This window comes from Amphiura filiformis, chromosome 11 (genome assembly GCF_039555335.1).
Source record: "Amphiura filiformis chromosome 11, Afil_fr2py, whole genome shotgun sequence".
NCBI lineage: Eukaryota > Metazoa > Echinodermata > Ophiuroidea > Amphilepidida > Amphiuridae > Amphiura > Amphiura filiformis.
The window spans coordinates 27,631,991-27,645,593 of NC_092638.1; the positions used below are offsets into that span (position 1 = coordinate 27,631,991).

General features: G+C 35.7%; 1 protein-coding gene across 1 annotated transcript in view; it reads left to right on the plus strand.

The window, feature by feature from the left end:
- Positions 1–4,138, plus strand: part of LOC140164658 (delphilin-like) — a 56,907-nt gene extending 52,769 nt beyond the window's left edge. The window contains exons 24-28 of the mRNA XM_072188002.1: positions 431–517; positions 744–926; positions 1,632–1,712; positions 2,571–2,735; positions 3,775–4,138. Of these exons, the coding sequence (XP_072044103.1) occupies positions 431–517; positions 744–926; positions 1,632–1,712; positions 2,571–2,735; positions 3,775–3,828 (570 nt within the window). The 3' untranslated portion in view covers positions 3,829–4,138. The remainder of the gene's footprint in view (positions 1–430; positions 518–743; positions 927–1,631; positions 1,713–2,570; positions 2,736–3,774) is intronic.
- Positions 4,139–13,603: the final 9,465 nt, after the last annotated feature.

Below are 13,603 nucleotides of genomic sequence, written 5' to 3' on the forward strand. Positions count from 1 at the left end.
CCATTTAGGTGCAAGTTGGGACATGTGTATTGTGTAAACATTACTAATATGCCAAAAAAAAATCATCAATTTCATATTATAAGATCGTACATTATCGCTTTAAACCAAAAAAACAACAACAATGATTCATATATGATGCACTTTATTTTATTATTATTATTTATTTATTATGCTTCATCACTGGCTCATATACAATTACAAAGACAAATATATTATATATAAATATTGCACATACTAATCAAAGGGCTGAACAGTAAACTTGTGCTTAGACCTAACTAGAGGTAAAGAAAACATGAGGATTATTTGGTCAATGTTCAGGAAAAGTGATTGCCAAAAATCCTAATTTTACATGTGTTTCCTCATTGACAAAGAATTTTGTGTGGTGCCCATAACCTTCATTCCTATTTGTATTGATTTTGTTCCTTTTCAGCTTGTATTGGCTATGGGTAACTACATGAATAAAGGTAATCAGAGAGTTGCAGGAGCTGTGGGATTCAAGATCACATTCCTAACTGAGGTGAGTGAAATCTGGTCCAAAAAATAAAAATAAATAGTACCTCAAATAGGAAAGTAACAGTTTATACAGTCATATATTGATAGAACATACTACAGTGTCTCAATGGCTCAATGTCATTGTATGAAATCGGAGGGGTTTGTTTTGGACCAAGGTAATTTTACAAGGGAGCTGGAGCTATACTGCCGGTATCATTGTATATAAACAAATCATGTTGTATTTTCCACAGCTTGATACCACAAAGACATCGGATAACAAGTCAACCTTCCTCCATGTCGTTGCCAAAGCAGTGAACACCAACATGCCAGATGCTGTGACATTCCGAGAAGAGATACCATCAGTAGAGAAGGCAAATAAGATGTCACTTCTGACATTGGGTGAAGACTTGCATGAGTTGGGACAGAAACTACAGGTGAGTAACCATTGGGTATTGTTCATATATAAAACAAGCTTCGATGTGTGGGGGTGCGTAGGTGTTTACCAGCAAACGAGGACACACTTGTTTTTCACATTTTACCTGTGGACCTCTCTGCAATGGAAGACCGTTCTCGGTTCAAAGTCTGCAAACGACTGAAATTGCATGTGTAATGTATTTGTGAAGTATGTCCTCTATTGTACGTGAGATATAACGTCTGCAGTTGCTAGTAAAATTTTACACACAAAAAATGGCGGAAAACTTCCTTGGTATGTCGATTGAATAAGGATTCAGATGGCCGCATTTGCATAGTCCTAAACGGCGTCCACGTTTGGTGTGCGAGTGTCGGGGTGTGTGGGGGTGTGTGTGTGCAGAAAATATCGATGGAGCAGTGTAATACACATAATCATGCATAACTTGCAAAAGCAAAACCGGAATCAACTGAAATTTTGGGAATAAGCTTTTTTCATGAATACCTACTGAAAAAGTCACAAAAACAGGATGCTAGAATCACAAATTACTCCTTTAAGTTTACTAAAGTACATTACAATTATGTAAAAAACAGAATTTAGAAAAACATTAACAGTGTCCTCCTCAGCAAATGTTACAATATGGCTTTAACAGAAATTTAGATGTTTGAATGTAGTTCTTTGGAATATTAATAAAAACATAATTATGTGTATTTTTGTATCCATCTTGTAGGTTCTTGCTGAGAGCATAGATGCATTGGACCCAGAGGACACTAACCGCTATCCAGAAGACAAATTCACAGATGCTATGAGTGTATCCTTATGTTATACAAAAATTATTATTTATCGTAAGAAAAAATAAAGCTGAATTTATACTCCCATCACTTTTACAGAAAAGTGATTCTAACGTATGCTCAGTGTTTAATTCCATTTTCAGAGTGTTGAACCGATCAATCGATGCCCATCGCTTTTGCCAGTTGAAAAAATCTCAACTCCCAAGCGATGTCGCTTGCCACATGAATGCCAATTATTTCCAAACAAATAGGGCTATTATTTTGCTAATTAATTTACCTTTATCGATCATTAACTTTTGGAGGTGAATTAATTCAATACAATAATTATTGACAGCAAGGTTGCTAATGGTCAACAAAAGGGCAAGTCTATCACAACATCATAGGACTTCTTCTGATGGATAAGTGTGACAACAGCGAAAATTCTTGGTTAGTGAATTTGTGTGCTGAAAATTAGTTTAAACTTCCAGAACTCTTTGAAGTCCCATTCAGTGATCCCAGCGAAAGTGTAAAAAAATTAAAATTAAAAGGAGGATCAGTCATTCAAATTGTCATTTGGTATTTTTGAAATCACAAATTTGGTAGAAAACAAAGAAAACAGCAGTATTGATGAAGTTGAAACCCCATTCAAATACATGTAGCTAATTTATATACTGCCAGTATATAAATGACAGATTCATGTAAAATGCCTTATTTTGTCTTAAATACGCGGCTTTCGGCTGAACCACTAGCAGGCTATGTTGGCATGACAATGACAAAGGCACCAAAATTTGAATTTTGATGATTTTTACTATCGTCTGGATGAGCAAATCACTGAACAGGTCTTTAAATAGTTTTTCCTAAGATTCGCATGTTTCCTTAACTAATAAATCATCTGACAGGACTTCAAAGCAGATGCAATGGACAGACTAACAAACATGAAGATGCTGTTTAAGAACACAAGAGAAGAGTTTGATAAGACTGCACAGTATTTTGGAGAGGACCCAAAAAATACAGAAAGTGATAAATTCTTTGGTATATTCTCTCTTTTCACAACCAAATTTGCTGTAAGTATTTTAGATATTCAAGAAAATGATCTGTTCCAGTTGACCCCCCCCCCCCTCCATAGCAACATTTCAGAGCGGAACTATATTTAACAGTTTCACATGTTCCAAGTCCAACAAGTTTAATCCAAAAAGAGTTGACAGATGTACAGAAGATTTTGGAATTTAAAACAAAATTGGGTTAAAATGTGATGTGTTTTGATTTAACGTCAACAACTTCATAGTGTTGGGCAAGTAAAATGCCCACTATGACTGTTAGATGCAAAAACTATTCAAAATTAACAGGATTTACATAGAAAATTTTGTTGGTTGTTTGGTCATTTATAGACACATACATAGTTTACAATTAAGGGGGTACTACACCCCTGTCCAATGTTGTGCCTATTTTTGCATTATTCTCAAAAATCATAGCGCATTAGTGACAAGTACGTTTTACGATATGCATAATATAGGGGCAAGGACTACAACTACTGCACTGGAAATTTTATTTCAGCACAGACAGTAGTTGTGGAGTTACAGTCAAAAATGAGGGAAAACCAGTATTTGATCAATAAATCAATAACTACTTGCCTTGAGTTGCTGAATTTTCAGTGCAGTAGTTGTAGTCTTTGCCCCTATAATATACATATCTTAGTTGTTACCAATGCGCTATAATTTTTGAGAAAAATACAAAAATAGGCACAAAATTGGCCAGGGGTGTAGTAAAGGGGAAAAACCAGAAGGTGTGGCGGCGCATTAGCTTCAAGTTGGCATACAAAAAAGAATTTGACCAAAATTGCATGTGTGAGGTTTATGGGGTCCACTTGAGGCTTTACTTTTGAACTTTGGAATTACATGAAGGTTTTTCCGCACAGCGACGATTAGCAAACAATTGCTAATAATTTGTATGGTGATTTACTTACACCTGTGTTTATCATGTACTTGGGGTTTGCTAGATTTTGAACACTAAAACTTCATCAAAACTAAGGTTACTAAATGTGTGCTGTACCGTAATAATAAAATAGAGGTTGTTAATTTGTTTATATGTTGGTTTGTTTTTCAGAGAGCTCATCATGAAAACTTGCAGAATTCGCCGAGAACACCCATGACACCTTGATTTGGATCAATGACCTTGAAGCAATTTTTGACAAACCTCGGAAGATTTTGTGTGTGTTTCACTTTATTTTCATGTATGTAAATGTTTAGATACTTGTATTTTATATTTTCTTGTATATGAAAGATTGGTTGTAGGAACACAAGTTGCCAATCATCTTTACAGGTATACCATTTGAATCCCAGTGAGGCATGGAAGTTTTAGCCCACTTGTGAAGCAAAAAACAATAAATCTCCCCACTGACAAGTAAAAAAAAACCCCACCCAGCTTTGTATAAAGGTATACAAAAAAAAAAAAATCTGCCTGACTCAAACTTCCATGCCGCCCTGGAAATCTAATCATGCCCCCCGATAACATGGTTTTGGTTCACATCCTATTTTTAAATGTTCACAATATCATAATTCATATTGAAGCAGATCATTATATTGTTTCAAGCCATCTTTCACAATGTGATGTCAAACAAAATGATTTCATGCACAGATACAGATGAGAAAAATGGGGTATATTCCAGTTGAAATCCATCCACCCCCATGGAAGACATGACCTTAATCTTCCACACAAGGAGTGTGAATTTGAAATGGAGTTACCCATATGGGTGACTTCCATTTGAAGTCTACACCCCCTGTGTGGGAGATTAAGGTTTTATCTTCCATAGGGGGTGGATGTATTTCAACTGGAATAGCCCAATATTTTACAAATCTTTAGCATTATGTGGTACCTTAATTAACCTCGGAGTTAATAAGTTAACTATATGGATAAAGGACAAAAAATCTTACCAGTTGACGGAGTTTAAAAAGTAAATTTTGGAACTTGAGTAACTTTGCAGACTTTATTTTCTTACCAATATTTCCCCCACACTGCCAGTTTTTCTCATTTTCTCCCCCTGTGTGTGTGTTTGTATAGAAATGTGTGTATACCAAATAATTTTTGTACAAATAATTATACTGATGATGAACCTGAAATTTTATAAACCCTTATGTAAGTATTAGAGAAGATCTCATACTCTTCCCAGAATCCTTTGCAACTTGATGCATTGCCTCACTTCATCAAATGAAGCTACTTTAACATTGTAGAGGCTCCCTTTGTTTTCGTGTTAAGAATAGATTGGCTAAACATGGGTTGATAGTCAAGAAATAAATATATTTTGCAAGATCTGTATGTGCTCTGTTCAGTGAGGTACTTTTTGTCACTATCAACCCATGTTACACTAGATAGCAAATCATGACAGAAAATTCAAATGGGAGAAATGCATTGTGGGAAGTGTAAGTATTTTGTATACAGGAAAAGAGCAATACTTTGTACAATATGTGAAACACCATGGTGCGCTTCATAATTCCTGAGAATGTTATTAATAGGTATTCCAGTTGAAATCTATACAACCCCTCTGGAAGACATGATCTTCGATCTCCCAGGGAGTGTAATTTCAAATAGGGTTTCCTGAATAGGTGACTCCATTTGAAATCATCACCCCCTGTGTGGGAGATACAGGCCATGTCTTCCATAGGGGGGTGGATTTCAACTGGAATAGCCCTATGTTTTACAAAGCTTAAGCATATTTTTTTAATATTTTGCAATGAGTAAATTTAATGTATCTTTTAGGATTGTTTTTTGAGATAAAAGGGTTCAAAATGTATCCAGAGCTAAAATTTATAGCAATTTTAACATGATCTGATCTGATATAATGTGCCAAAGTCAGAAATGTTGAATTTGAAATATAGGCATAAAAGGTATTTCAAACTACCATTGGTTTATACTAAGTACACATATTGTAGATATACTAAAGATTTGGGTTTGAGGTTTCACATTCACAAAGCTAATTTCATTGGCAGTATTATCACAATGATAACCCAACATTCACAATTGCTGACTTAGGTCTGACATTATCAGATTTCCCGATTTGTTGCGCAATGCCTAATGCAACATGCACCTGGGTGCACCTGTTGTGAGTACAGCGCCAGTGCATTGAAATGGTAATCCAAATTAAAGAATAATAAAAAAACAGAATGTATTTTACAAAGAAAAATTTTATTTAACCCCTCCTCTAATCATCATGCAATCCCTATGTGCTTGCATCCTTCCCCCTCCCCATACCTTATTTAAATGTTTTTATTTTTAATATTTCTGCTAACAAGTGCATCACCTTGATGTTGTACAGTGGTGTAGCTAGGGTTTGTGGCACCCGGGGGTGAGGATTATAGATTGGTGCCCCCCTCCCCATTCCTGAAACAATTGTGATGAAAATGTGTACAAATACCGCTAATTTGGTTATACTATTGTGAAACGGTTTTCGTAATGTTTGCGAAAATTCTGACTTTCGCTACTCGAGGGTGCGTAGGACCAATGCTTATTGGTCAATTTGGCAACCCCCCAGACAGTGCCCAGGGCATGTGCTCTACCTCCCTTAGCTACTCCACTGATGTTGTAAAACCAAATCATGCATGCAAATATTTTATATATTTAATGGTGTGCTTATGAATTTTTTTATTGTACAGTATTATGTAAAAATGAATTAATAGCTGAAACTATGTACATACTTACGGCTGACATTCCTATATATTAACAGTTTACACCTTGAAATCTTGAATCGTGTCTTGAAAAAGACATCGCTGCATGCTAGTATATGACATGGATAAACTCATGGACAAGTTCCAACATTATAGTAGGGTGGCCACAATGCTAGCTATTGTGTGTACCCCTGCCTACATACACAAATGTATGGTGGAAATTGTAACAGATTCTGCAGCAGTTGGAAAACTTTTGGGCCTTTTGAATTCCATATAATTTGTCTCCTAGTAAACTTCTGTGCAAACCCGACTACCTGATAAGATAGAAAATTTTCTGCTTGTAATGAAGGTGAATATAGCATTTTTGTACGGTCACGCATAAAAAAGTTACGCACAAAATAAATTGTTGTCATCAAATAAAACTATTTTCCCAAAGATGTACAATTATGCTATATTCAGTTTTACAATCTAGACCCTCAGAGCAAAATCCTGTGCAAAAATCAGACAATTTGGTTGTGTAGTTTAGGAAATACAGGCCTTTGAAGGTCATAATTGGCACATAATAGCGCCCTCAATGGTGAAAATCACACATATTTACCTTAAAAGTCCTGGCAAAAGAGTTATTTTTGTGATTTCAGCCATTTTAAAAATGTTGTAAAGAAGCAAATATAGCAATTATGACCCTGGATTTTTAATATTTGCATAAATGAACATTAAATAAACAAAAACAATACATCTCATGCCTTCTTTGGCTTTATTCCCACAATTATCGCTTCATGAATATGCAAATTTATGACAAAATCAGGATTTTCCTGAAAATGGGGTAAAAATGGCCAATTTTGTGAATCTTTAAAAGGCTGTATCTTCGCAACGGATTGTCCGATTGAGTTGATTCAAAGGGTTTTTTAAATCATTTTGCAGAAGGAACAATCCTGACAGAAAAAGTAATTCCAGGGGTGGGTTTGAAATTTTCATGTGACCACCCTAATTATAGGAACAAAATTTACACAAGTTTTCATCATTCATTTATGGTCAGACTTTTGATTGGCTCATTATGTGTTGTGCTCATCAATAACAAATTATTTATTGACAAAACTGATTTTGAGATGTGTGCAAAAGATGAATTCAATTTTTTTTTATAGTTTTATTTTCTGCATCACAAACAATGAGTACTTCAGCTTCATTCTTCTATTGGTCGTCCGATGTAACAGGATTTTTTTAAAGAATATTGCTTGAATGAATATACCGCAGAATTCCATCTACAAGCAAAATTATTAGTATTTTTCGACAAGAGATGGAAGGCAGACACCCTCCAAAAACATTTGGAGTTTAAGCAACTACCGTAAACGCTCGCCTAATGGCGCTATGGGCTCCCTTGACATAACTGGAATTTTAGACACAAACTAAAAAGTGCCCTCCCATAGAAATCCCTCTGGCAAATAAGGGCACATACCCTTAATTCTTGTTGGAATTTTTAGAGGAAGGAGCTCTATATGTACATGAAATTTACCCCAAGGCAAAAGAGCCCAGGTACGCCATTAGGCGAACGTTTACGGTATATTACTGATATTGTGATACAGGTGGCTGTTCAAACATGTATTATTGTAAGACTAAAATATATTGTAATGTTTCTGTGCAGGGTGTCTGCCTCAAGGACGGAATTCTACAGTATGAAATGAAAGTGAAAAATTGATTTTGCTAAAGATTACCTGTACTTTCTGTGATTGTGTCACATATTTCAATCTTTTAAAAGATAAAGTAGTCACAATTTAAAAGAAATACTTTAAAATCCTTTGTTTTCTATCGATTTGTGACTTGTGAAATGGAATATCTCCAAAGGTTGGTTACTTTCCTTTTAGAGAGCAGATCTCAATTATCGCTTACATAGGACTATGCCATTTGAAGTCCACACTCCCTCTGTGAAAGATTTACCTAGTTTTCCACAGGGAGTATGGGTTTCCAATACAATAGACAATTGGGCAACTTCCATTTGAAATACTCACCCAGTTGTGGAAGATATTAAAGCCATATACAGGGGAAGTATGGATTTCAAAATAATTAGCCCCAGCTAATTCCATTTGAAAAACATACTCCCTCTGTAGAAGACTTGTCTGACATCTTTCACAGGGATACAGTAGATTCAAATAGAATAGCCATTCAACTGAATAAAAAGCTACTCAAGAAGAGAGTCCACATTTAATTAGCCGGTAGTTTACAGCAAACAAGAAAAATTATACGCAATAACCTATCAAATGAGCAGTTAAAAATAAGCATAAGCTTAAAAGTTGGGAATTGTGTAATTTTATAACTTTCTTACACCTTGACGAAAGGCTGACATTACTTAATAACTGCCTTTATATTCAAATCATGTTTGTTATGTAAAATTGTAAAAATTGACATTGTATAATATAGACTTACATGTACTTAATACACCTTGATCTAAAGGCTGACATTTGCTAAAATAATTGCCTTCAAATATATTTTATGTTTTAGGCTTGTTGAAATACTGGCTCTATGTATAGGATCCGCAACAAGTTCCCCCAAATGCTTTTTTAAATAAATCTAAAACAATAACAAAAATGCAAATAGGTATGTGTAGCCTTATTTGTTTTATGTATCCGGACCAATTTATCGCGCTACACATTGCGTTTAGGTTGCAATGGTTCATGTGTATAAAAAAACAGGCTGTTTTAAATGTTGTGCCTGAATTCTTAAGAGTCAACATTCCATAACCATAAATCATCAAAATTTGATTATCTATGCCATAAAAAAAACCATTAATTAGGCCTACTGTATCGTTTGATAGTTGACATCTACGGACTCAGATACAACTTTTAAAATGGCCTCTTTTTTACATAATAAACCATTGTGACTGAACGCAATGATGTGTGACACTAAAAATTGGCTCAGATATGTAAAACAAATAAGGATACTGAAAACCTTTTACATTTTTATATTTTGTAAGATATGTTTTCCATTTATTTCAAAAAGCAATTGGGGAAACTGATACTGAAGTTGTGGATCCTATATATCAAGTAGGCCTATCTTGTGCTCTATTAGGCTATTCCATTTAAAAAACCCACTACCCCTGTGGAAGATTTTGGAAATATCTGCCACAGGGGGAGAATGAATTTCAAATGGAATGAGCACATAAGGCAACTCCATTTGAATTTCATACATCCTCTGAGAAAGATTCAACCTGAATCTTCCCCTGAGAGAGTGTGAGTTTCAAATGGAGCTGCTAATGTGTTAATTCCATTTGAAATACATACTCCCCTGTGGCATATATTTCCAAAATCTTACACAGGGTAGTGTGGATATTAAATGGAATAGCCCATTATTCACCTTGAACTGAATGCTGATATAAACTTTTATATTTGAAATGTTTTAAAGTTTCTTATTGGAAGCTACCTATCTGTATTATAAGCATTCACTCACACCTTGAACCCAAGGCTGACATTATCAGACCTTGAGACAGATTGTGCTGTTATTTGTGTGCTGCCTTTAATATCATCACCTTGCTAATATTTTAATGTATACTCAAAATAAAAGGAAAAACTATCGTAACTGCAAACAGTGGTTTTGAATAATATTACTTATTGGAAATAGTAGGTGAAGAAATTATGTTCATTGCAATTTCATTCTGCACTTCTCTTCAGGGATTGAGTTTTTTGGCACGCGAAAGCGATCGCACACCTGCTCCAAGGAAATGAGCATGAAGTCACAAGTTGGGAGTTTCAATATGTTCCAAGTGTTGAGTTGATGTTCTTTGTTTGAAGATACCTGTATAGTCTGTGGTATGTCCTTTGTGAACGGGGAAATATATGCTCTACTCTGAATTCTGTCTCCATTCACAAAGGTGCAGGTTACAAATAGCTGTATTATCAAAAAAATGATCCACATTGTTACGGGAAGTGAAGTATTGCATTGTTTGAAATAATTTCTCCACATACAAATCATTTACCTGTTTGAGGTTCCGTTGCATTTTTTTTCCAAGTAATAAGAGCCACTTTTCCAAATGTAACCATTCTTATTGTGTTGAATGTAATTATAATATATTTGGGGTTTTTTTTCTTATCCATTGTACCATTATCATCATAAATAATAAACATAAGAACTGTGTGATAGATTTGAATTAAATGTCTTGATTATCCTTATTCTTGGTAGTGATCAACTTCAAACTTGGTATGATGATTGGCCATATTGTAACATTTCCATAAGAAATAGAATTGTATTTTTTTCCACAAAATGTTAGTTTTCACTGTTAGATATATCCTCTTTAAATTTTGTCCCAAACAGATGAAGCAATACAAAGAAAATCGCTATATATACCAGCGCATATGTCGCCAATGCGAGCCACTCCTTTGAACGTGAGCCGGGTCGGTTCTTTTGGTATGTCACAACCGCCCGCATCCCATGTATTGTGTTGTGAACATCACGTACGCGTTCGACGTATTTGCATCGTATAATAATAAACCATCTTGTTCAGATGGTTTATTTAAAATCTCAAATTTTGACAAAACTACAGCACCTAAAGTCTTGGTTTTTGCAGGGTATGTTAGTTTACTAAAGTACATTACAATGGTGAAAAAAAACCCAGAATTTTGAAAAATATTGAGGGCGTTCTCCTCAGCAAATGTTACAAAATGGCTGTTTAAAGTTCACCAATTTGGTTGTGAGTTTAGTGACAAGGATTCTTCTGACAATGTTATCAGTTTTCATAAAGCAAGAACCCAGAGAAAGTATTATATCTACCACTGCTACTATAAACTCTCCTGTTGCTACCAAACTTAAGCCAAACTTGATCCCCACTTTGCAAATTCAGAATTGCGGAGCTGCTAGTTGTATCAAAGTCACCATTAAATCCACCAGTACGAGTATGAGCTCCGACAATGTGGTTTCCATTCAGCACTAGTTTTATGAGTATATCAGTTGGCTCATAGATACCGATCGAAAATGTGAACACATAGGTTCCTGGAAAAACGCAAGTAAACTTGCTGGTTGCAAGACTGAAATGCCCATTGATGTTTGCGGAAGTCTCTTGAAATGTGACCACATCATTTGTATTGCCGGTCTGTGCACTAGTTTTGATTGCAGTGAATGCAGATCTTCTACCTTGACCACATTCTCCTTTCTGACCTTTTTGCCCAGTTATTCCAGCAGATCCAGCCTCTCCACTTATGCCTTTAATTCCTATGGGACCCACAGGTCCCCTTGGTCCAGTCTTTCCAGGTACGCCTACCCCCTGTGAACCTTTGACCCCTTTCTCTCCTCTCAATCCCAGAGGTCCAGGAAGACCAACTTGTCCAAATCCATCATCTCCTTTATCTCCTTTGATATTAATACCAGACTCGCCTTTGTCTCCTTTCATCCCGTCCCGTCCGTCCCGTCCTGGAAGACCATGCTGTCCAGCTGTCCCTGGGGTGCCTGGTATACCCCCTGGGCCTTGACAGCAAGTATTACAGTTATTTTCAGGTTGACTTTGAGTGGATCCTAAAGATGACATGATGGCAATTGCCAAGAATGCAACAGAAAGAATCATCTTCAGATCTGTGAAAGGCAAAAAAGAAATACATGCGTACGTAGTATTACAATTTTTTTTCCAAAATAATTTGTACAACCTATCCACTTTGAACTACAATTTTAGTTACCATTACAATTGGAATTTTTATTGTCGGTTTTGCTAGATCAAGTAAGCACATAATTTCCCTCAATTCCCCAAACCAGAATTCTTTCATCTTCGGCCTTCCCCACCAATCAATCTTGTGTATTGGGCTATTCCAGTTGAAATCCATACACCCCATATGGAAGACATGACCTAAATCTTCCACACAAGGAGTGTGAAATCTACACACCCCCTGTGTGGGAGATTAAGCTCATGTCTTCCATATGGGGTGTATGGATTTCAACTGGAATAGCCCATTTCAAATATCAGTATCACCCCAGGTTAGTGGAAATCATGTGAAAATGTTTTGATATCCCCTGCTGTGAATAAAGTACTGCCAAGTATTTAAAAGGCTCCAGCTTCAGCTACTTGGATAAATAAACTCTCTCTCTGTGTGGTGTGCTGAAATATTTGGTTATAGATTTCCTTTAATAAACTTCTAGTGCCCATTATAAACCTGCGGAGTGCACGCTAAACAATGCATTATCTGAAACCTGCACGCTAAACAATAGATTTTAGATAATACCTGTACGGAAGCCTCGAAAGGGGGGGGAGTAGTAAGTATACGCTCAAATACTAGAAATACTACTTTCACATAACAAATGAACAGGGGTGTGGCACTAAATTGAATTTATTATAGTCTAATTTCTGTATCATTTATATCTAAATTGCCTAGGGCGGTCTGTCGGTTCGCTTGCAGCGCAACCACGAAAAAGCATTGACATCAGGCCTGTACGCAAAATTTCCAAACTTTGAAAAATATACAAAAAGTCCCAACATTTCAGAATTTGCGAGCGTAGCGAGCCAAAAAATCAGGTTTTTTACGCTTTTTTGGACAAAAAGGTCCAAATTTTGTCAACTTTTCACAAAATTGCCCCCCCTTGGAAAAAGGTCCACTTTTTCAAAATCAGCACCCCCAATGAAATCCTCATGACGGGCCTGATTGACATCACTACCGAACTAGAGATGAACCAAAGAATAGTTTCTTGATGCACTTACCTGATACAGGTGTGTCACTCCAGAGGAAACAAAATAACCAGATTCAGCTTAGATTTTATGTCCTTGTGTAGATATAACTCTTAACTAGAGAAGATACATGGAGTATGAAGTGTTCTCTGCCTTGAAGTGAAATGCACAACCATCTAATATTATGCATTTTATAGCATAACATGATGATGCAGGGCATAAAGCCAAGATTTCACTAGTTCATTATGCAAAGTTATGCTTCTATAGTTTGCCAAATGTAAATGTTTTTATATGATTCCATCTTTGTTAGAATAATAAATCAATTGTATTTGATCAAACTGTGGCCTCCTTGAAGAATGTTTAGATCAACTTTACCCAAGAAAGCTATGTGTACTTATAGTGCTGAGATTAATCTTAACAACATACTCATGAATTACCTCTCTTAGATCTTTGGGGGAAATATGTATATCATCTTTTTTTTTTTATCTTTCGACAGCCATGGTGTTACTGTCTATGATTTATTAAACATTTTCACACAAAAGAAAGATGGCTGATTTTATCTTTTTTTTTTAAACTAAAAGGACAAAACAGAACGAAGACAAACAACACAAAACGACAAAGACAAGAGGACAAATTTCCCAAC